General features: G+C 31.5%; 1 protein-coding gene across 4 annotated transcripts in view; it reads right to left on the bottom strand.

Moving 5' to 3' along the window:
- LOC127718002 (uncharacterized) overlaps positions 1-26,587 on the bottom strand; it is a 108,164-nt gene that overhangs the window by 7,891 nt on the left and 73,686 nt on the right. For all 4 annotated transcript variants that reach the window (XM_052223884.1, XM_052223885.1, XM_052223886.1 and 1 more), the window contains 7 exons: positions 25,257-25,531; positions 15,329-16,413; positions 8,958-8,991; positions 6,077-6,174; positions 3,898-4,842; positions 2,214-2,297; positions 330-457 (listed from right to left, as the gene is read on the bottom strand). In XM_052223884.1, the coding sequence (XP_052079844.1) occupies positions 330-457; positions 2,214-2,297; positions 3,898-4,842; positions 6,077-6,174; positions 8,958-8,991; positions 15,329-16,413; positions 25,257-25,531 (2,649 nt within the window). The remainder of the gene's footprint in view (positions 1-329; positions 458-2,213; positions 2,298-3,897; positions 4,843-6,076; positions 6,175-8,957; positions 8,992-15,328; positions 16,414-25,256; positions 25,532-26,587) is intronic.

Below are 26,587 nucleotides of genomic sequence, written 5' to 3'. Positions count from 1 at the left end.
TAACTAACTCATGTGCTTCGTTTATCATTTTGTTCAGTGTTGGAAGAGTTCCATACTTTCTACATGTAAAAGATCACTCACAGTAACTGAGAGCTCTGCATGTGACCTATGAGATACGGTTCTGCAGCTACATGTGACCTATTTAATGCAAAATTTCTGCCCCTACTTAATAAATGTTTTTTTTCCTATGACAGTCCAAAATTTTCCATGCTTCGACATAGTCGACTCACTTTGCAGAACCCAATTAATTTATTTATTCTTTAATTCTCATTTTGAAAAAGGCATGAAATATTTGCCACTGGACATTAAGCAAATAACAACCAGCCTACCTATCACTGTATGAGAGATCATCTTTTACAAGTTGTGTCTTGACTAGGAACTGAGATTCCATCATATTTAATTCTGCTTTATATCTTTGTAGGGTATGCTGAGCAAGTTTGGTTTCTTCTTCTAATTGCTAAAAAATAAACAAATGTAAACAGAAATTTTGGGTGCACTTGATTTGGTAGGCAAAATAGTTAATGCTTCTTTTAAATATTGCTTCTTTTAAATATCTAGACACTTTCAGTACTCCTCCAAAGACTTGATACCTTAAGGAAAACACAAATATTTTATGAATTACTGTCAACATTAATCGTGAAATACCAATTTCCATGGGTAAAGGTAAATCACAAATCTAATTACCAGGGTATTCAAAAGGAGTACAAATTTTCTATAGTTGTGTATGCAGACTTTGGCAACTATCCATCTAAGTCACAATGTGTAAAAAGTAAACAATTATAGGTCAAAGTATGTCCTTCAACATATGTGTGTGTTAGGTTAAAAATGCCTGTATATCACTTCAAATTTATGCTTTGCATGGGCAGCATGTGGATCAGAACCTGTCTTCAATTGACAAAGGGAAACAACTTGTATTGAAGGGTTTATTTTGCCGTTTCAGAATCTAATGCATTCTGGGTAATATTTTCCAAATGTAGACCAAAACGCCCACAACCTCAAAAACAATTGAATTTTAACCAATGATGTGACATTATTTTTATTTTGGTGTACGAACAATGAAATTACCCATGGTCCTTTAGCTTCTGAAACAGCAAATTACAGAATCAAATTGGCAATTGGCCAATACACTATTTCTAGTCTTGATTACCCAGACATTCAATTCTACTTATGCAGAGCACGGAATCGATCAGTTAAACTACTTTTAAACAAACATACATGGTCTTTTATGCAGATATGTTTTCTTATTTTATGATTTTTTTCACTTTCATGGCTATAATAGTTTGAAACAAAAACATCTGAAATATTGTGTTGCAAGTTCTTTTAAGTCAAGTAAATCCAAATAAATCTGATAAGGGTGACCTACATTTCCAAGAGTGCTTACAAATTCTCCTGCATGAATCCCCCCCCCCCCCCCAACAAGAGAGTAAATTGATTTTGGGGTCATTCTTTCCTTATAAATAAAGTTACAAGAAATAAACTTGAAAGAAAAACAACCATAAAATGTCTAAGTTCCTCTATAAAAAGCTATACAGTAGTGAATATATTAAATGCAGATTCAAAAACATTCCTAATAGGAAATAGAGTTTATGAAAGCAATGTTATAACTTTCATCCTTTTTTCCTAAACGTTACATGGTTATTAAAGAAAGAGTTCTTCCAATTCAAATAGAATAATGCTGACCATGTTCTCAGATTTTATATTTGAGCTGGTTCAAATATCTTTGAGATACAATAAAACAAGGCCTATTCCATTAAAATAAATGTGGAAGGGTAGGACAGAGTTTTAAATATCCAAAATAGGTCTGGTGTCATTTATAGTTGTATGTCCTTTGATGTATGTCAAATTACTGAGGCCACCCTTAAAAAATTCTTTGTTTGATGTTGCCTACTCGTGCCTGGTAAGGTGGGGTAGGTAGGTAGGGATTTTATTTTTTTATTGTCCAACAACATAAGTTACATGTTTTAGACAAGAAAACAACATTAGAGCAGGAAAAAATCTTTTTAAAAAAAAATTTGAACCGATTTGTGTCATAAATTATTTTGAGTAGGCTGCTTTATAGGTGGTTACTAAGGTAGGTAACATCAAACAACTTAGTTCTATTTTTAGCCTGAATACCCATCCATTTTATTTGAATAGCCCTAACAACCACATGATCTATCTAGAAATTCTGAGGGTGCAGTGAACATTTTTTCCACCCATATAAATTTTCTTACCTGTTGTTTTTTAAGTTGTGTCCATTCCTTTACATTAAACTTTGGTACAAATTGTATGTTACCTTTCCGGCCCTTTGAGTCAGTCTGAAATACAGTTGAACATATATCATAAATTTAATTAGGCTACAACAAACAATTGGCATTCCAACTGGGACCTAATTGAGCTCCTCTTCTTGCTGACTAGTTCCTTTATGCAGGAGCTTCTCAGGAAGAATGAAAGAGCTTCACATTCCACTACTTAGATGATATGTTCAAATTGTCATAACCACAATCCTGTCATCTTTTACTCGATTGTGACATCACTGAATGAGACTTATCACCTGATTTGTACTTGCATGAGCAACACGATTGGTGCCACATGTGGAGCAGGATCTGCTTACCCTTCAAGAGCATACGAGTTTACCTCATGTTTTTGGAGATCAATTTTTAGTTTTCCATGGAGTATTTTGTGAACTTATTTGTATTTTTGTCATTTCTCGTTTTGTGCCATAGCATTGTCAGTTTTTCTTCCAACTTATGAGTTTTGAATGTCTCCTTGGTATCTTCCGCCTCTTTTTTACAGTTTATATTATAAATAATATTAAATATTTCATGTATTTTTTTTTATAAAATAAAAATGCAATGTTTGCTGATCAATTTACTGAAATTTCTTTTATAAATAGACCTTAAAAGTAAGAGCATTTCCTAATGAGTTAAAAGTATTGCATCTTTAACCAGCTTTTACATATTATTCGTTACACTTATAATAACTATAAATATTGTATTGTATAAGTGCTCATCAAATATGCAACATATTTGTACATTTATTAAAAAGGCTTGACATTCACTTAGAAATGCATTTACTTACTTAAATATCTACATGATATAGTTCAAAGTCCAAGTGTTATACTTGCTAAATCAGCATTGTGATGAGCATTTAGAAGACATTGTTTGAGTTGAATTAAAAGTAGTAAATTATAAATACACATGAAGTGCAATGTTGGTAGTTGTTACTATTGAAAAGAGCAGCTTTTCAGAAAGGTTTTTTATTCATTAGCCACTAAATAAATTTGTTTTCATCTATTAAAGTTGTTTGATTAGAAAATTATAAAGAAAGACAAGAAAGCATGTGTTGTTCTGCTATGCATTCACCAGCATAATTCAAAGTATTAAAAAAAACCATTGAATTAGCTGTATGTGGCTGACAATATATATCCAAAAGCACTCGCACTTAATAAGTCATCACTATAAAGCTGCTGACCAAATAAGAAGTAATTCTGTTGAGTAAAACTGGAGAAATGTACATGCTTGATGACAATTTTTAAGTTCATTCAATACATTGAAAAATTTAAAGTATTCACAAAAAGGAGTAGGTGTTTGACAGATTCAAAGGGACTCATCACTGCCAGGCTGTAAATGTGTCAAGCTACTGACCAAATATGAATTTATTCTGTTCAGCAGTACCTAAGAAAAGTGCGAAGAAAATGTCTAATGGGCAGACGGATGGACTAATAGTGATAGCAATCAGCATTACTCCTATAGTAGGTATATAATATTAAAGGCAGATAATTCAATATGTAGGTATTTTCTGGATTGTCAGCCAAAAATGAGGTAGATAACCTAATAAGCTTGAAAGGTACATAGACAAGCTTTATCAGTTTGTTACACTACAAAAGAGTCATAAAAAGGGAGATAATCAACTTACCTTGAAAGACACTGGTTGATTGACAAGCTTCATAAGTTTGTAATATTCTAAACTACCACTGCATGTACTTGAAACACTATCTGTCTTAGAAACAAGTGAAACACTAGATAAATTAAGGTTACGATCACTTTCAAAATGTTCCGTGTCAGAACCTGTCCGTCTTGGCAATGGGTTAAAAGCACTAAAAGCTGAAAGACTTGTAGGAGATGCACTGCGCGGAGGAAGCTGATTCGGAAAAAATGTCTGCTTAGTTTCCGCCAAATAAATGGAATCTCGTATACTTCTTGAATGCCCATGTGGTGTGGATAATAATTGCATAGGAAAGTCGGTTGGCATACTACCAGCAGACTCTGCAAACATAATTGAATCTCTTATACTTCTAGAATGACCTCCATGAGGTGTGGATGACCTTGGAGGAAAGTCTGTTGGCACATGGCTATCTGATGCTGCCCTTTCTAATGGATAATTTGATTGTCCACGGTGACGCCGCATAACTACAACCTCACTATTTGTTTCTGAATCTGTAGTATCCAAACTTTGACTACGTGCTGGATGACCTATTTCTTTATACAAATGGGAGATAACTCTAGGCTTACCAATTTTTTTATTTGGATTTGAGTTTACCCAGTTTTTAGGCAGTTCAATTGTCAATATGACAGATTTATTATTTTCCGAGTAAGTCCCAGAATCGTCTCCGTCTCGTTCATGTAAATGATAGGAAACTGTTGGTGCATGCAAATATTCACTAAAATCATCAGTTCCGATGCCAATATCAACTTTGGATGAATTAGAAAAACTCTCACATCCTGATATATCCAATGAAATGCTTTGTGTTCCATCTGGAGATGTAACACTCATTTTGGGTGCACTTGATTTGGCAGGCAAAATAGTAATGCTACTTTTAAATGTCTGGTCACTTTCAGTACTACTCCCAAGACTTGATACCTGAAGGAAAACACAAATATTTCAGCGTATTAAATTCTTGGAACTGTTGTTAGTATACATATCTACTATCACCTTTAAAAGATAATAAATATCAAAGATTACAAATATCGATATTTTATAAGGTTAAAGACATTTTCTGTCAGAAAAGAGCTTTAAATATATCAAATTCAACAAGATAACAGTAACAGAGATATTTATAACAATTAGAAGCCTTTTCATCATATCAATATAAAAAAGAACAAAAAACTGCTAAAATGAAAGATTTAAGGTAGATAGGGTGTCTTCCTCCATCTTGGATTTTGTAATACCTGAAAACAATCGGTCTATATCTTTAATAGAATGTTCAAATTTTGAGAGTAGTAGGTAATTCATGTGTAAGAATTTTCATTTCAATATAGAAAATGACATGTTTTAATCATATTTATGGTTGTATTTTACAAAAAAACAGAAAACTTTTGTTTGATTCAATTTTTTCCAACTTTGCCATATAAGGGGAGGCAACTCAAATGTAAGGGCAGATAATTCAGATAAAGGTACTTTTACAATAGAATGTGTTAGGAATTTACCTATTTTATTATGTAGCAAGAAAACGGGTCCGGTGACCCCATTTTCTCTTTTTCTTATCTGAAAGCATACTATTAAAGCTATCTTCTCATATTTTATCTCAAAATTCTATGGTGTAGTTTTCGTTTTATGGCAGAAAATTGGGTTTTCCATGCATAATCTATACAAAATCTGTTAATTTTGAACAACCTGTAGCTTGAAAATAAGCCCCGTGACCCATTCTTTTTATCATTTTTTTTTAAAAAGCATGATATAAACTACATTTTGGCAAATTATTAAAAAATTCTATGGATTATAATTTAGACACCCCATCTACCTTAAGGTGTTTGAAAAAGACTTTATATCTTATGTTTAAGCTAAGACAATAGATGTAAATTCAGGTAGAATATTATGTATAAATATTTCTGGCAAATGCTTGAATTCATTCACTGGTTTATCCATACAAAAATAAGATTGATTGGTTGTTTGTTGGTGTTTAATGCCACTTTCAGTACTATTGGTTATATTGACAACAGTCAGTTTTCACTGATGGAGGATTAGATGGAGTTACCAGAGTGAACCACATATCTTCGGCAGGAAAACTGACAATCCTAGTCAATTAAGATAAGGGTTGAATGCAATCGTCATAAACATTATAGAAAATATTTCTGTTGTGTTTGTTTTAATATACCTTTTGTATGACAATAGGTTCTGGCATTACATGCTCTGCTTCAGCGAACCCACTGCTATCAGACTGGACACTTTCGATTTTACCAATCACTCCTAAACCTGGAAATTAGATATGCAGAGTATGAAGCTAGAATTAAAGAAAAGGTGCTCTTTAAACTGTGAACCCTTTTTTCAATATTGGAAAAACAGATCATCTGACATTTCCAGAGGTTACATAAACATTAGAATAAAAATATCAATAAATCTTACCAAAATAGTTAATAATTTCTTCCCAACATTCACCTAGTTTGTCTGTGAAATCAAACGAGTTTGATATATTAAGAAAATCATTATCCATCACATTTTACATGGCCAAGGTTATTGTCAGTACAAACTTTTGTTGGGTGATCACAGTTTGACATTTAGTGGACAGTGGAACAGTATTGGATTTTTTAAGGTCACAGGTGAGTGGGTTTTACAATGGTTGACTGGTTATGTTAATTGATATGACTGATTGATTTCCTATTAAATAGATTAACTTGCTAATTTCCCAAATTACTTTTTTTACCAGGAAAATCTTAATAAATAGTTACTCTAATTGGGTGACAAAAAATTGTCAACTTTCCAGTTGTGAATTTAAGGGTCAATGCATTTGTCATGGTTCACAGCACATCAAGTACAAGATCAATAACTCTGATACAATGCATAAATTAACAATCAGTCAATGATCTCAGGTGTCAATTTCTATAAGTAAAACACCTGCTGTCATATTATAGGTCATTTGTTTATATTCAATAATGCACTGAAGTTTTTTATAATTTTTATCTCCTTTATATTCCATAAGTGTCAACTTTTCAAACCTCAAAAGAGAAAGAACTCCATGGGGAAATTTCTAAAACTAGATTTGGACATTTAGCAAGCAACTATCAATCAAGGATTTATATAGTAAGATCCTTGAATCAATCAATCAATAACGAGAGATTTGATATCTAAAACTATTTCATATCGAATCATAATATTTTATCTTTTAGCATTGAAATAATCTTAGTTAACTAATTTTTTTATCAATTGAATAAAAACGAAAACAGAAAAAAATCTAGTCATTAATAAACTAGCTAAAATATATCAGGTAGCTTTAGTAGCTGGTAATCTTTTTCATCATGTTTTTTTTTGCTTACATAGTTGTTTATAATATATAAAAATTTAAGAAAAATACAAAAAAATTATGGGATATTATCAGACACAATGAGAATGCAGGAATGCATGCAATATGTCATGTTTAGCATACCCTACTTGTAATTCAAAGTATCAGAAAACAGGAAGTAGGTTTTGACAGATCTAATAACTGTTCAACCATTAAAAATCATCATATGAGGTACTCCTATATTGGAGGAAGTTTACAGTTTCAGATAATATTGGTAAAAACAAGTGAATCTGTGAGCTACTACTCACTAATGATATCCCCACCCCGCTAAAAGTATAAGGTAAACAGGAAGTTGTTGAGTGATGAATCTGAAAAAGCATCACACGGTATAGCTGACTTATAAACACTGAAACCAAATTTTAGAAATCCTTATGATGTAGTTCCTGAGAGAGCTGTGACGACAAATATTCATGGGACGGATGGACTGACTGACGGATGGACTGACGGATGGACGGATGGATGGATGGATGGACGGACGGACTGACAGACAGAGGTAAAACAGTATACCCCCACTTTTTTGAAGTGGGGGTATAATCATTTGAAGAAGCAATCAACAGGACCTCCATTGACTATTGGAGAATTGGCTATCTTCTCATATATAAATTTCAGTGATAAATCCATTACGTCTATCTCATTTTGGCATAACTAAATTTTTACAATTTGCATTAATAAACAAATGTATCATTTCAAAATTATCATTAATTTGCCTACTTTTATCATATTTAGTAATTTTGTTGTCAAGCTGTTTCTGATCTGATTTGACATTTTAGTTTATACACAAACAGACATAACATATGTGATGTTGAGAGTTGTTTAATGATAATAACTTCTTCATAGCAATCTATAGTTTTTCCTAGGAAAAAGGGAAATAATTCATTATCTTTAACCTTTTTTTCAACAAAGGGAGATAATTCATTATCTTTAACCTTTTTTCTACAAAGAAGGGAAATAATCCATTATCTATTTATTGTTTTTTTTTTTTTTTTTTTAACTGAAAGACATTGTTATCTCTGTAATGCTAATGAACTTGGTGATGAGTTTCATTACTTATTCAAATGTACCTTTTTCAACACTGTAAAAGAGCTAAATTTTTACCTTAAAATATATGTAATATAACCCAAATGTTATAAAATCTAAAGAACTGATGAATACATCAGATTTATTTCGCTTACTGGAATAGCAAAATTTTGCAAAAAGTGTTATTAAAACCTTTTAATACATGTGCTTAATCATGTAACTATAATTTGAACATTCCTGTCACATATCAGTATTCATTATATATACCTACTATTATTGCACCTTTGTTTACCAAGTTGTTCTAATGTATATATGTTCACACTTTGTTTGTTAAAATGTTGTACTAACATACCCAATGTGGGGACTTTAGTGAAATAAAATGTCTTAATGTAGCATATAGTAGGTTTTTTTTTAGTAAAAAGTAACTCTTGCAAGTATTAGGTAAATGTGAATTGTGGTTATTGGGGGGTGATCTTAGACCTGATAACAATTTGATTCATTTTTATATTGAAATATGAATTTAGATTATACAGAGAGAGAGAGATTCTTAATGATTCACTTGCTATCAACAGAAATGTGAAAAGAGAGATTTTTTATTGAAACACCTTGTGTGTTCTGTAAAATAAATAGATTCAAGAATATTTGCATGCTAATATACCGGTAAAATATAAAAGTTTCTTACCAGGTTTTTCAGTCTGTACTCCATCTACAGGGATCTAAACAAATGAAAAAAAAATACATGTACATGTATTAATAAAAATATAAACTGATTTAAATGTTAACACTTACACTAACATTTAGATATCAATTAAGATTTTATAAAAATAATCAAAAGAGAAGTGAAAGATATCAAAGAGATAATCTAAACTAAGTCGAAAACCAATCGATTATGCCATGGCAAAAAAAACGAAAAAACAACCAAAAGATGTAATAATTACATGTAATTTGTACTTCTTTGCCGATTTTCAAATTGTAAAGGTGTTGCTTATTGTAAAACTCAGTAAAGCAATTTCTAGATTTTTTGCTTACGTTTTGAGGTGATCTTCAGATGGTGACCATCTAAAGAGGTTTTAAATTTCATTTTCAATTTACAAACTGAAATATACTTTCCATTAGCAGACACTCTCAGGTGATTTAATAGAATTTTTAATAAATATAAACAATCTTAAAATGCAAAATATTATTTTTGAAGCATTTAATCTTACTAGTTTTAGGTTCCATAAACTTGAAGAGAGTCTTATATCTAAAAGTTAAAACCAAATGTAGCAAAAGAGCATGACTTTGAATCCAAAACTACTGCCTCAAAATCAGAGAGCATACCCTCTCATCATTTACCTCAATTGTTAGAGGGATGAATTACATTACCAGAGGTCATGGGTTCAATCCAGGACAGATAAATGACAAATTGTAAGTTAATATCAAAATATTATACAAATCTCATTGAAGATTACAATCAACTTATACAGTAGTTATACTAGTCCAAACTTGTGAAATTCTGAAAATTTTGCATAAAACAAATCCAATATATGCGAAATATCATGCCGGTCTATTTTCCACACACTCACCATAACATTCAAGAACTCGTCATCTTTTACAATAAAAAATCTGTGACTGTCAGCCATACTGGTAGGTATAAAAGCAAGGGAAAATTTCAAAGCTGAATAAACTTCAGCTATAAGTTATTCAAATTACTTACAATTATAAAATATATTGGTAATAAAAAATCCTAATTTTGTCAAAATTGCAAACGTTTGCATCAAATTCAATTTCATGAAAAAGTGATTTTTCTCTAAAAATCTCTTTCCAAAATATTTTTGAGATGGCCCATTTTGATGTTGAGGAAGGGAGATATGTGACTTGTTTTTAAGTGTTTCCTTTGTACAAGTAATTGTTTCATATAGTTGTAAACATTATACATTTAAACAAAAATCTGTTTACTCATTAAAAATGTTGAATTTCCTACCACTTAGTGTCATTTTACAAGCAAATAAATATGTGCACCAAATGCATATCAGTCAGAGCGGACATTATATGTACATAAAAGTGATATCATTGGCTGAAAAAAAAAACAATTAAAAAATATTTCGTTCTGGATTATTGAAAGAATACTTGAGTTATTGTGAAACAAATGAAAAAGTTCCTTAGTTTTTAAACCTTTAAAAAGTCCCATAACTCGGTAATGACTAAGTTGAAAATTATCAAAGTCAAAAGGTTGCTTGTTTTAAAATTAAATGTTGATCTTTGTTATTTGAAGGTCATGAAATATCAACAGATTTTCGACTATAAAATAATTGCCACAAAAATGATTTAAATGCAGAATTCATTTATATATCAAGAATTCATTATCTCAATATCTTGTTTCTATATTTCCTTGTATGCCCTAACTTTTAAAGATCTCTGTGCATGGTCACTTCTGTTTTAATTGCAGGAAGATTTGTATGCTCAATTGCCCAGAAGAAACACTTCTAGATGTTAGGCCATGTTACCCGAAGAAAGATATTAAAACCCATCACTGTCAAGCTGCTGAACAAAATATAAAGTCATTCTGTTCAGTAGTGAAATATATTTGTTGGACAGAATAACATGTGGAATACTGTCAATTCAGAAATTATTGTGATGTTTTTATTATTGCGAAAAATGCGACAGGGTTATAATCGCAATAATTTAAACTCGCATTTTGAAATTTTTTATATGAATTTAACAGGATTTTTCTCAATATCGCAAAAATTAAAATCGCATTTAAGTCCAAAATGACAAAATCGCAATAATAAATGCACGCAATAATTTCTGAATTTACAGTACATTAAAGACCCCACTCTAGGAGTGGAGCATTCTACTGTAAATTCAGATATTATTGCCAGGTTTTAAGGGCATCCGATACAGTTTCAAGGGAGTTAACTCTTGGCGCGACGTTATGTGTTTGAATTCCCGCAAACCGTCACTTTTTGAGGGACGTAATGCGTGTAATTTTCCGTAATAAGAAACGTAATGTGGATTTTCGATGCTTCAATTTCTGTTTCTCCCGCATGCTAACTTCTAAACCATTAATATTAGTGCATTTGATTCTAACAGGATAACAGTCTAATAAAATCAGAAGAAATAAAACACATTACTGTTTCTGTGAGATCTTCAACAAAGTATCGTATTGTGAGCAATCTCAAGACGACTGACCCTTTTGGTGTTACTAATATAATGCATGTCAATTATCATTTTTATTATCATTCATCATCCATGATTTGGTCCGAATCCGATTTTCTGACATTTTATTACAGCACAGAAAACCAATGATATTTTAAAACTAATACCGAAAATTAAGGTACACGAAGAAGTAAATTTCCTCACTGAACAATTTACTAAAATAAATAATGGTATGCCGCTAATATTAACAATGATACAACTAATAAAAGAACAAAGTTCCTATTTCTTCCACGTTGCACGTATTTTATCTAACAAAAGGTAATAGTCAACAATATTTACGCCCGTAAAATTTTGACGGAACGTTATTATGGTATACAAATGTCCGGTGTCTGTCTGTCCGTCTTAAACATGGTACAGCACAAATATCCAAATTTCATTAAACTTAACATAGTTGTTTTTTATGATGGTCAAACGATAAGTATACTTTTTGGTGAACGTTTTGAGTTACAGGACTTTGTAACTAAAACAGGAGTGTTTTTTGTTTTCACAGTTCGCGCCGTATCTCAAAAACGATTTATGATTATTGCTTAAAACTGTACACACTTCTTAGTTATATTAATCTGAAGATGTGTATACTTTTTGGGGATGATTCAAAATTCTATTTTATAGTTATTGAGTTTATGAAAAAAAGAGGGGGTTTTTCACATGTCGCGCCGTATCTCAGAAACTATTTATAATTATTGCATAAAACTTCACATACTTGTTATTTACATTAATCTAAAGATCTGTATACTTTTTCGTGATGATTCTTTAATTCATTTTTGAGTTCTTGAATTTTTATTGAGCTTCAATTAGATATCATATAACACATGATGTGATACATGTATATAAACTTCCTATTGAGAAAGAATAAGGAATGAGTCAGGATATACTTAGCATGAATTCCTGTACAACCCCCGTGTTATTTTAAAAACATTTATTATGGGTTTTTTCATAAGACGATGGCCGTATCATGCGCTCGTACCGCAGCTGTTTATTTTGTTCTTTATTTTTTTTTACAAATATATTAGAGAAATGACGGATTGACATCAAATACAATGCAATTTCCAATATAATTAATATTTCCAAATGGCATAACTCTTTTAAGAATAGTTGATATGCACAGATTTTCGAACATGTCCATACGATATTAGTTTTATAAAAATTTGGCAAGAATTGTACACTTGAAAAATGTATTAACCAGAAGGACATAAAGGACAGACAGAGGAATGGGCGTGTGATATTTTATGTACCCGGCAATGCGTCGCGCTGTGGTGAAAAAATATATATAGTTATATTTAGTATATTTACCAATAAAATTACGCTATGAGAGAAGTATTTGGATTTTAATCGCAACTTGCCACCCTCTCCCACTCTCTCCCCTCTTCCCCCTAAAAAACAGCATTAAAAACTGAAGAGAAAGTATATAATAGTACAAGATTATAAAAGTGACGTGCAGCGGCGGTTTTAGGGGGGAGGCTCAGGCCTCCCTTTTGAGGAAAAATTTTGGTTGGTTATATAGAGAATCACTGAAGCGTGACGAGAGCGGGTCCCCTCTTATGCAGTCAGTGAGCCCCCACTTATGAAAATTTCTGGATCCGCCACTGACTTGCTTTGCAATCGTCATTTAGGTGGGTATAGTGTGGAAAGTTGGGAGAGGAACAGAAACAAACCCAAAGCTGGGGGTGGGTGGGGGAATAGGTAATATGTCCAGTCCTTTCGCTATTAATTCAATCGTTTTGCCAAATCAAAAATTTCAAAATTATGGTTTAGTTTCTCTGTCTGGAAAAAGGCATCCTTTAGCAAATTGAAGATTCTCCTTTATAAGATTTTGTTTTTGTTTTCTGACAACATAAAAAAAGAAGATGTGGTGTAATTGCCGATAAGACAACTCTCCACAAGAGACAAACATGACACAGAAATTAACAACTATAGGTCATCGTACGGTCTTCAACAATGAGCAAAGCCCATACCGCATAGTCAGCTATAGAAGGCCCCGAAATGACAATGTAAAACAATTCAGACGAGAAAACTAGCGGCCTAATTTATGTACAAAAAAAGAAGTTCCGTTTGCAGGAAAAGACCTCATGTAAGTAACCTTTGTGCTGTGATCCAGTGGAAATAAGTATTTCAAGTGAACTTTAAAACTGTTCAGAAGCCTATAAATTTTATTCAATTGCAATCATTGACCCTAATAAAAGTTTAATTTTATGAATAAATGTGAATTCTAAAAAGTGATTAAAACGTGAATAAAAGGATTTTAAGGAGTATTGTAATAAAACAGCAGCCCACCAAAAAAAAAAAAAAAACAAAAAACAACATCTAGAGGTCAACATATTGTAAAAAATAACACACGAGTGTGTACAGTACATGTACCTGTATGTCAAGTTCTAAATTGCCGAGTCTTTAATTCTAAAAGCCGTAAAATTATCAACAGTCCGTAATAACTTTTCTTGCGATGTTTCTCACTTAGACCACAAACAGAGACAGGTATTTATGATTCACATGATTTTATTTCCGAAAACAATTTGACCAATTTATAGGTAGCTGTTTACAAGCAATATTTATACATCTAAAAAATGTCGCCGGTAACTTGCAGATATAACGTCGAAATTGTCTGCCAGCGACGTCGTGCATTTAATCGCTAACGTTGAGGTTCCAAAGGGGGGACTCAATTTTTAGGATAACTCACGTTTATCATGGAATCCAGCACGGTGACATATATTTTTTATTTGAGATTTGGAGAAAGCATGACAAAATGCAGTTTATGTAGAAAAATGATAAAAAGGACATTTTGAGAAACACTTTATTTCCCTATTTTTAGGTTAAAAAAAATATGACTTTGAGCATCTGGTCCGCAATGTCAAGCAAGGCTTGCATAATTGTTTAGTCATTCGTGTAGGGATTTATTTTTTTCCTTATTGTGTCTTATCACAGCTTCAAATTGAACCCGGTCTTAATAATTTACGACGAAGAATATCTGCTCCAAAAATTTTATAACATTGCCTAACTTTTTTACAAAATTGCACAAATCCCCAATTTTCAGCCTCAATTTTCTCGAAAACAAGCATGGTGACCTATGTTTTATTTTGTGTTTTATTTAATAACTTGCCAAGGCCTACAACATATTTCAAAATTATAAAAATGACATTATATCGAGAAACTGTATCGGATGCCCTTAATTAATGTGAGCAATGTGACTTGGTGATTATTGTAATAATAACAACTTGCATTCCGATATCTGATATATGTATCTGAATCGCAATAATTAAACCTTGCATTTACGTCTATTCTTCAAAATCGCAATAATAATTGCATGCAATAATTTCTTAATTTACAGTAATCATATTAATAAATTAATCAAAAGCCCAAGGTAAAATTCACACTGAAATGACCAGCTGCAAGAAAACAAAAATAAAAGTCACTGCAGTTTTATCATCTCTCTGAGCTTGCTTTTCTGGATATATAGCTTTTTCTTGTAAACTAATATTCAGACAAAAAACCTTTGAAAAATCTTAAATTCCCTGATAATTCACTTTTTTTAAGAAAAAAAATATTTAAAATGCTGTGGTACTGACATGATTTATTGACTTTTTGAAAAGTCCCACTTGATAATCAAGAAACTTTGTTAAGGTTCCAACTCCCTCAGGCAAAGTCGACCTTAGAGGAATTTGGCTTTTTTTCTTAATTGCATTTAGGTAAAATATCTCCTAATGATTCTACATATTTATACATATAGCGTTTGCAAATGTTTGGTTTTGAACATTCCTGATGAACATGACGAAGGTAAATTTAGAAAGCGCTAAGGATGCACAAAATTCATAAAGTGTTATTTTCATTCATTAACACTTAATTTTAAAACTAATTAACACATACCTCATTCCCAATATTCCTACAGAAATCATAGTTGTTGTTGGCCATATCAGCCTCGGTCTTTACACTCGGTACATTTATCTGCATTTCTACACCATAACGTTTTTGAAACTTTTTCCATCCTGATACAGATTCAGGCTTTGACATATTAGGACTGAAATTTTCTTTCTTAATACTTTCCGCCTCCACTAATTGTCGTTGAATACTATCTACATTTTCCATAGACTCTGAATTTTTATCAGGCAAGTAGGATTCTGAATAAATATCCACGTCATCATCAAAAGATTCATGTCCTTTTAAAGTTGAAGATTTTGTTTCAAGTTTATGGATACTGCTTGCTGTCAATGTGCTTTCAAGGCTTCCTGTTCGACTAAAAGGCGGAGATTGTAAAATATCAATATCATCTCCTACATTATAACTGTCCTCACTCATCATACGTTCAACTTGAGATTTTCTCTGAATGGCAGAATCTCGAGTGAAGTCTGCCAAGTATTCTTCGTCAACACTTCTCTGAGAATCTTCAGTATGCCAGATACCTGAATCGGCAATGTTCATTTGTTCTGATTGGATAAGATAAGGTTCTGACCTTGAACTTCCATGACGACCAGTATATCCAGGGGAATCACCACTATCAAACGAATCAGTTGAAGTTTCAATGGACGTCATGCTCGGACGATAATTTTCAAAACTAGATGTCCTTGCCGTACCAAAACTGGTACCAAATGAGTAATAGTTTCCAGCACCATTTTTATGAGACTCAAATACTTCGTCTTGCTCCGGAACATTTTGTAGTGATGAATAATTTCGAGATTTTGTGGCTTGGAATTTTTTCCGTTTCTCAGAGGCATCAAGAGACTGAGTTCTGCTTAATTTGTTTGCTTTAGTGTCTGCCTCTGACCTACATTTTTGTTTGTGTCGGTCATAAAATCCCTGTTGGGCTAGAAACTCCCTATTTTTAGGATTTTGGAGAATACTTGGATGTTCTTCTGGTTTTTCAGCAAGATTATTTAAACTTTTTGCACTTAAAAGATTAAGAAACTTCATGCCATGCATAACTGAATTAAGCATGTTGCCATAGTTAGGGTTACCTGCCAAAACAAAACAAAAAACACAGCTAAACTAAAAATTAAAGCAAACTAAAACACACTAATATCAAGGTTAATAAAACACAAAATAAACTATAGTTAGGTGTACTTGATTAATTTATTTTCATGGATACCAATTTTCATGGATAAAGGAAAAATTGTCTTTTCTTGGATATTTGATTTCATGGTTTTACAAAAGTTTGTATACAATTAAGCCTATAGAAAATTTGTACTTTGTAAAAAATCTAAATTCATGTTTCACCTGTATCCATGAAATCCATTAAGATTGGTATCCCACAAATAAAAATAAACTCACAGTATAAAACAAAACAGACATAAGGTAATTCTATAGACAGGTGCAACTGACGTACCAAATATCATTAAATTGATTGATTGTTTGTGTTTAATGCCACTTTCAGCCCTCTTGGCTATATCATGGCAGCCTGTTTTTATTGGTGGTGAGAGAACCCCGACCTTTCGGCAGGAAAACAGGGTCAATTAAGATCGCAGACAGATGCACCTGCCACAAGTTAGTCATGTCATTCTAAAATTTTAAACAGTCTACATACCCCAGGCCTATAATTTTCGTGAAGGATTTTGTGTTAATCGGTAAAAATCGGTGACCTATAGTTGCTAGATTAATATACTACGTCACTTAATCTCTGGTGGAAAGTTGTCTCATTGGCATTCATACTACATCTTCTTATTTTTACATAAGGTGTATAAAAACAAACAGAGTAGATTTTTAAATATATAGATGCAACTGAAATAAGAAATATTAACCATTTCTTAATTTTGGTCAGTCACTAAACCCTTATAGCCCATAGTCATCCTGAAGAGTTTTTTTTCAAATTGGTGAAAATCATAATTGAAATATGCCCTAATTTCTGAAAAGTAAAGCAGCTTTTCACTTGCTGGATTTCCTGGACTGGGCGCTGTATTCCTTATATCAACATACAAAAAAGGGGGTTGTCATTATTAGAAAATTGCTATATTGATTTGAGCATTAATTAAAAATTGTTATTAATAGTTAATATTTTTTATGGTGGTAAATAAAATGTAGTTTTGTAAAAGTATCAATATTGCCTTTTTATGAAAGGCCTGAGCTAAAGTCATTTGGATCCAAACATTAACTTTAGCAGTAATCTCTGATATAAATTGATACCTAGGCCTGCAAATAATAAAAGACAAAAAAAAAAACTTTTTTCATGTAAGAGGTGGATAAAAGTAGTCAATGTTTTGGATTTTTGCCATACTTAATAATCCCAGATATGCTTATTTTCTCTAAATACTTATTTATATGATAATAATGCATTCAAATGAAAAAGTACAGAAAAAAGGTTAATAAACAAGTATATATGTAAAACAACTAGCATTGCTACAAACAAATCATTCATAAACACTACATGGTTAAATCTACTAAAATTGCAAGTTTAATGTAAATTAGGCTTAAATTTACACCGGAAATTACACTCTATAACTCAAAACCTGTCAAATTTGACACATTTCTTTGGGATTTTTTGTTGGATGTTGCTTATTGAAGACATACTTTTCATCACATATTTTACTTAGAGTTACCTCCCATTTTTGTAAGCTTTCTTTTTAAAAAGTTGATAAAGAAGTTGGAGTAACAGATGAAATATTTTCCTACACAACTTGAGAAAACCGTACGAACTCCAAAAACCCACCTGGCTACTGGTGTGCTTGTAAATCTTATGAAAATCTAAATTTATTTCTGCTTATTGGTATTCCCTTTAAATGAGGATATGTTCACCCTCCTAAAGAACATGAATTCACATGATTTCAGTGGGTGCATGTATCTCCAAGTGGTTGTTGTTGTTGCTATCCCTAAACTTTGTTTTTTTGGCATATTGATTTGCATCAGGCTCTGTTATTTTCCTTTGAATTGTTTCTTATTTTTCATGTCAGGGCCTTTTATAGCTGACAAAATGGTATAGGTTTTGCTCATTGTTAAAGGCTGCCATATGGTGACTTATAGTTACTTGTATCCACGTCCTTTAGTTTCTGGTGGATTTTCTAATTAGCAATAAAACCACATCTCCTTAACTTTATATCAAAGCTTTAACTTTAATTTTTTTAATTTTAATTGCATGGTGATTTAAAATGAATGTCTTTGTTACTTTAGACAATGTCCTTATTTTTTTCCAGATTTATTAGGGTCTTCCTCATAATGTTCTCTGAAAAAACTTTTGTAATTACCAAATTAATGTCATTTGTTTACAATAAAATGGTGTATTGTGTAACAATGAGGAATACAAATTAAAAGCTTCCTGAAATTTGACAATTTTATTATCATTTTATTCAATTTTTAATTAACAATATAAATAATATCTGTAAACATATAACAAATTATAAAGCTATAACAATAAGGATAATAATAATAATATATTCTAAATACAGATAGTCTCCTTTAACTCATAACAAGCAAAATGCATAAATATAGATATATTCTACAGCTGCATCAAGTGAGATATTGTATTATAATAAGGATGGTATCTAGTGAGTGCTGGGGCCAGCCTCTCAGAATTCAAACAACCAAACCATCCAGGAAACAGATTAACAATAGCACTTAAGTTCCATGTTTCTGAAACCAACTTCTTATTACGTGCATTTATATTGAACAAAATTGAAAATCATTTAATGATAAAATTTTGTTTACAGGATCCTAACCATCAAACTAATGATCGATGCTATCAAATGTAACACATACCAAATCCATATTAGACAAAAATCTCTTCATTTACTATTTAATTTTATGTAAAACTTTAAAATATGCAATCAAAATGACAACACATGTTGACAAATACATTAAAATGACTGATGATTAAAAACAATATGATCTACTCACATGCAAAATTTAATTCAAATCCACCTCCCATTTTGGCTTTTTCTTCTAAATGTTTTAAACAAAAATATGATTAACTAATGTCTGCTTATTTAATCACTAAACTCAAACACACTTCAATTAGCAATGAATTCTTTACAAAACTGTTTATGTGACAAGTTTTACAGGGGTTAATATATGTATCTTTCCGTAGGCCAAACAAAATAATATATGAAGTTCAAGTCCAAGGGCAATAACTCTGAGCATTAAGTAACATGTTGTCTGGCACGTACTTAAATTGTGCACAAGGGTAAAAAGTGAACTGAAACGACCTCACAGTCTTGAACAGGAAACTGGAACAAATTTATTACTATGAAAATAGAATAAGCTGAAAGAATAATTTTATTTTCTGCCCTTTTAAACACGTTCAGTTGTACTGTTTAAGGTGCAAACTTGACATATAATTGAAAAGTTCATCTGTTGAATTTCCTCTTAATAAACCAGCATGTAAAATGCCTTTAAGAATATATATCCTTAAAGGAAAAAGATTTTACAGTCAGACAATCAGGTAACAAAAATCTCATTTTTAATGACCAACTTCAATTTGAACAGGGCCTCAAAATTCCTTGTTTGTATGTCATAAAAGAAAACATTGATTTATTGTCGCGGTTCAACACCAATTTCAGCAGTCTTGCCTATATCATGTCAGTTAGGTTTTTTTTTGGTAGAGGAAGACTGAGTACCCTGGGAGAACCAAGAACTTCAGCAAGGAAAACTGGTAGTCTGCTTCAATTAAGATAGGGGTCGAACGCACCTGCCATGAACGGGTTTTCAGAGTTGACAGTCTAGTGATCAATCTCAAAGAACTACTTAGATCACTAGACCACTTTGGCTCTATGAAAAATTGAAGCCAAACAATATCAGGGTTGAAACACCTTAATTTAGCAAGTTTTGAGGAAACTCAATATAAGCATTAATACTAAAAGTGCTCTCACAACTTGCTTAAGGTATTGCATCATAAATTTAGTAAAAGTCATAAAAGGGATTATGGCAATTGATTTTAAAGTGCATTTTCAAAAAGTGCAAAATCATCTCATATCAAAATTCAAATACCATAGGTAATTGGTACAAAGAATGTAAAAATTTTAACAAATTCCAAGTTCTTAAATATCAGAATTCTTGGCACGGCCTAAAACCATTAAATATTCAATATTTTGATGAATTGATAGACAGACGCGACTGTACATTACGACATTAGGCTTTATTTAGATGTAACTACACGACAAATTTTGACAAATATTTACCTCAAGTTCCTCAAAGTAATTAATGATAAATAAGTACAATGTAGTTTATTAATAATAGTTTACGGAATTCAGATGCAAACAGGAAATTAAATTTTGGGTTAAAAACAAAGCAAGTTTCGTGTTTTCAGGTCAGACTACAACTGAAAATCTATTGAAAGGACGTGGGTTGAAATCTAAGTATGATCTCTGGTGGAGAGTTATCTCATTGGCAATATTGCAACATCTCATAATTTTTAGAGAAGTTTAGCCAGGCCATTTAGATTTTTTTCTCTCAATAAAATGTCACAAAATTGTACAAATGAACAAAAGCTATTTTCAAATAATAAATAATTTGTAGGAACATGTCCAAGGTGAATTGTTTTATTCTAAGAGAAATTTGTAAGGGTTCTGCAGAACCCAGTGTCTCGCCTACTTTTGCTGTTGTCTATGTTTTCAGTGTGATATGTAGTGACGGAACGTAGGATCGCTTTGTCTCGCTTGTGCGACAAAAGTTCCAGGCTCAACAAAAATGGGGAAAAATTTTTTAAGAAGCTTCTGTCCAAGTTTGGCAAAAATCCAGGATGGTTTATGAATCTAATAAATGTTTTAAAAACTTTAACTGCAGACTGTATGTAATGTTAACTGGAAGAAAAACTAAGTCCATTTATAAGTAATATACGGAAAAACAGGAAATAAATTTTTTCAAAATTTCCTTCTAGATACTAGCTTTTGATCATAAACAAGCTTCTGACCAGGTTTGGTACAAATCCAGGATAGTTTAAGAAAGTTAATAAAATTTCAAAAACTTTAACCACAGAGTTAATATTTGTGGACGCCGCTGCCTCTGCCGACGGAATGTAGGAGGACTATGTCTCGCTCATGCGACAAAAGTCGCAGGCTCGACAAAAATCACAGGCTCGACAAAAAGCACTCCTTCTCAATTCAAGAGGTGTGCATTCTGTTTTAGTGACATTTATCCAAGCCGCATCAACTCCAAAACAAAGACAGAAAACAGCAGACATCATTACCGATTTCATTATAGTTTTTTACAAAAAGGGACCAAAAATACTAAAGTTCATTGATCTTAGCATGAAATGTGTTAACATTACATACAAGTCATGTCCAATTATTGGTCTACAAGTCATGTTAAATTAGTCATTTTGCTAATGACCCAATATTACCTTAAAGCACACACCTTTCAATGATTCAAATACTTCATTTGATTAAAACTATCAATTATATCTACCTACCTGAATCATTTTAAGAGAAAAAGCATGTAGGATTTACACACTGTTTTAAAACCTTATGTCTACCTCATACATTTGGAAGGAAAAAAAACATGCAGGGTTTATATGTTATTTAAAAAAGAGTATTGTACTCCTCTTCTATTTAAAACCTTCAAAATGACAAACATGACAAAATATTGCACAAAAAAAAGAACCACCATGAGTAAATTGTATACAAATATTGTAATTGATTTATCATTAAAAATCTTTCTGTTTTCTGGGATTAATCTTCAGATTATTTGAAAATTGTCAACCTCAGGATGAATTTAATTTATGATATATTCATTTGAGAATTAGTCTTCATAATTGTCTACAAAGGACAAGGTTTACTTTGGGCCAAATATGGCCTTGAATTTCAACTTTATCATAAAACATCAAAATGGCCATAATTTTGTTCTTAAATGGATCTATTGCAAAAGCCTTACTTCTAATTTATAAAAATCTCTTCATAAAAGTACATTCTAGGCTTCAAAGTCAGCACAGTTTGGATATATTGTCAAAATAGGATGATTTTGTGCATTTTTCACACCTAAAATCTTGAGGAAATCATTCGCCCCAACCTAGGATCCAATATTTTCTGTAACCAAAAGTTACCAACGATGATATTGAAGCTCCCTTACCCCTTCCCCTGTTAAATTTTAGTTTGATCAAATGAATTAAATATGCAATGAACTAAAAATTTCCTATAGATGTGTAAGCAGAATTCAAGAATACAAAGAAATTGGTACCCCCAAAAATAAATGAATTTACAGTAATTTAGTCAACGTCAACTGTTTTATAACAGTTATATCTTATGAAAAATATTAACATGTCTTTATCAGATTGCCAATAAAATATGGTCTTCAATAAAATCATCTTTCAATGAGACCCTTATATGAATTATTAGCATACAAACATCACTGGCTTGGTTCATAAATTCAAATTTGTTTTGTACTTTCTTTATAAGTACATTTATTGATATTCAAAACATCTAATTTTCAAGATCATGCAGACCTTTTTTATCTCACGAAAACCTTGTATCATGGTGGGTCATGTCATTTGTAGAAATACAAAGGTACATTTATTGGTATGCTAAACGCCTGTGTAACAAGGTCATGCAGATCGCTTATCTCACAACAGTTTTTTACAACGGTTACGCCCCGTGTAGAGCAAGCACATCCTATGTAGAAAGATGACGAAACAAAAGAATGAACCTGATAAAATTCTTTAACCGCCAGACACAAAAATGAGTCTGAAAAATACATTTTAACAGACAATTCGACAAAATGTATGTCATATCATACAAAGTATTTCAATTTATTTAAGTAGTAAATTAAGGAGACTGTGGTTTACCGATATTTGAATCTCGTAAATCCATTAAGAGAGTGCTTGATAAAATTTTCAAATGTATTTTGATTTAATTATTTTGCTAAGGAAATAACTAACTTAACACTACCCTGCCATAAATTCATTTCCCTGTTACAAGTGATTTTAAAATTCTACGACTCATTTCACAAAAAATCTTACAAGTGAAAATACTCGTAAGTTATGAACATTTCAGTATAACTTACGATCAATTTTAGTCGTAAGCTTAAGATATTTTGTGAAAAGAGCCCCTGGTTTAACTTAACTTATCTATTGAAGATTTCAAATTTTTTTAAATATTATTTTACTACACTCTTTTTAGCGACTCCTTTTATGAAACATGCAATAAAATAAGGCTTCCTGTAAAGCTATAAGGAAACACATTATCCAAGTTACAAACAAAGAAAGCGTCATACCTTTAGTGACTGTATTTCACAAATTTTTACATGGTCAATTCAATTTGACTGCAAAAATAGCACAACCCCTCAAATAGCACAACCGCACAAATTGCACGACTGCACAAATAGCACGGATGCAGTATAAAACATGATATATAACTATGAACATACAAAACTTATGAACACAACATTTATAAAATATTTATAATTCTTTCTTTAAAAATATAATACATTTTTCTATAATAGTACACAACCTGATATTAAAGATTCGATGGCATCTGTAGATAATTGAGTATTGTAAAATATTACCCTATCTATGTCTTTTGTCTGAATGAGTATTGTTTCAAAAAATTGCTTGACAAAAAATGACTCCTTAAAAATGAAAAAAAAAAAAAATTGAGATCTTCAAATAAAATGTAATATAAAAAGCCATTTCTCTTCTATGATACAGAACTTTGTGGACCATTAAAATACAACTGAATTCCTAGTTCTTATTTGATTATAAGCTCAAAATATTTCTATCTTAAACAGTTATCTCCCCTTCAAAATGAGTAACAGTTTTAAATTATTGTTTCTAAAGTTTAATGAACTTAAAACATTTTATTTACCATGTGGTCAGATTGCTGTATAACTGACCCCCTTATTTATATTTAAACTTATACATATATGTTTCAAAAAAAATAAATCAGGGACTTTTTTCAAAAAAATCTTTCGTTTAAAATTGATCGTAAGTTATACTGAAATGTGTATGACTTACTAGTATTTTTACTCTTAAGATTTTTTGTGAAAAGAACCACAAAACTATCTGCATGTTCTTGGAAAGAATAACTATATTGTAAATTTATCATTATTCATGGGACATCAATTTTCATAGATTTTGTGGGCAAAGGTGAATCACAAATTCAATTATCAAACAAAGAACAAAACTTTCTACAGGATTGTATCACGGCAGCACACTTAATCAAAAACCACGAAATTAAATATCAATGAAAATACAAATTTTGATCATCCACAAAAATTTTAATCCACAAAAATAAATCAACTGTACATTTGAAATTATGCATATCTAAAAAAAATTATAAACTAGAACAATCACAATATAGCAAGTAAAACTATAATTAATCTCAAACCAGACTTTCATTAGAAGAAAGTCCATACTTTCGAAAAATAGTAGGTGAAGGGGTTTCTTCAGATGACAGACTTCTGAAAGAATTGAGTTGTAACATCTGGGATTCTTTACTGATCTGTAGTGTATTTGGTCTTTGTAGTAAACTGGTCCCCTTTATTTGTACTTTGCTCTCTTCTGTATTTGGTCTTTGTAGTGAACTGGACCCTTTTATTTGTACTTTGCTTTTTTTTATTGGAGCTGTTCCTGTGTTTAGTTCAACCAGGACATCTTGTATGTTTGTTACCTGTATTGGGAGTGTTCCTGATTCTGATTTTTTCGAAAAATTATCATTTGTTTTAATAAAAGTTCTTGCTTTATCTTTTTCCTTCTTCTTCTCTTTAGGTGATGAACTTTTCAATTTTGTCAATAAAGAGCTAAACACAAATTTGGACTTTTCCAAATTAAGCTCTGTATACTCCAACAACTCTGCAAGTCTTTTGAAATCAATATAGTGTAACGGTACTGAGTCGAACAGCAGACCAAGAGCTTGGAATGTGAGGTAATAAAGGGAAGATAACTTACCGTGACCAGCGGCCATCATGGCATCCATATTTGTATGAAGATCAAGATTTTCTCCTCCTTCCTGTTGATCAGAGATTGCCTGAAGTATTTGAGAGAGTTCAGGATTGTCACCAAGAAAGTCTGTGATTGAAACACCCTCTGCACCTGATTTGTCAGCTTTGAATCGTTCTGGAATTCTTTCGATTGGATTGTCCCCTTGTTCACCTTCTCCAAAACCAAGATTTGTCAAGATTTCTTCTGGATCATTAGATCTTTCATTTAATAGCATATCAACACTGAAAAAGAAGAGATTCATGTTAGGTAAGTTGAATGATAAAATTTTTAATTTTCCAGTATTGTAGATTCATTTATCCTTTTGTATACTAATTTTCTTGGATTAAAGAAAGATTGTATTTTAGTAGATATTCAATTTAACGGTTTGCCAAAATCTGCATACAAGCCTATAGAAAATTTGTAATTTGTTGAACATTAAAATTTGAAATTTCACCTGTACCCACAAGATCCACAAAAATTGGTATCCCAGGAATAATAATGTCGATCCACTAGTGGAATGATAAAAAATTTCAATTTTCATGTAAAGATTTTTTCTCATACTAATAAACAATGATTCATGGCAATCCCCTATCTCTGCACTGGACTCTACTAAAACAATTTAATTTACTGCATAATCATGATAGTCGTATGCCTAGCTGTCCCAATTAACATTTGACCATAGGCGTTTCTAGTGATGGTTAGTCCAAAAATGTGCACGAAGCCCTGCAGAAATGGCACATTTTACTTTTGATTTACTAACATTGAGTCAATACCACTGGTAATAAACTGTTAGCCCATCAGGGTTACTCGATAATGAGGCCAGAAGTCAAATTTTCTACATCAATTTTGCTATTTGAGATGTACGTGTATATCTTTATAAATTCTCAGATGAAAAAAAATCACTATTAAATCATGACTTCTGATCTTTCTAAATCTATAACTTTTCATATTGCATTTTACATTTGCTATTTGTAACTTACATTTTTTTTCAATTCTCGGATGATGAAATCACTTTTCAATCATGACTTCCATTCTTTAAATCTTTACACTTTTATAATTTTATTTCCATTTGCTATTTGTAACACACATTTCAAAAATTCTCAGATGAAAAAGTACTATTTAATCATGACTTCTATATTCCGAAATCTTGACATTGTTTTATATATTATATCTGCAGAGGGAGGTCCATGACTACAATCTGTGACATAATAATGTCCAATCAGGGTTTAAATCCATTTTGCAATAAAAAATTATCATTGCAAAAAATATGTTGATTACAACAATCAAAATTATGAGAT

This window comes from Mytilus californianus, unplaced genomic scaffold (genome assembly GCF_021869535.1).
Source record: "Mytilus californianus isolate M0D057914Y unplaced genomic scaffold, xbMytCali1.0.p SCAF_10, whole genome shotgun sequence".
Taxonomy (NCBI): Eukaryota; Metazoa; Mollusca; class Bivalvia; order Mytilida; family Mytilidae; genus Mytilus; species Mytilus californianus.
This window is presented reverse-complemented; position numbering and strand designations above follow the sequence as displayed.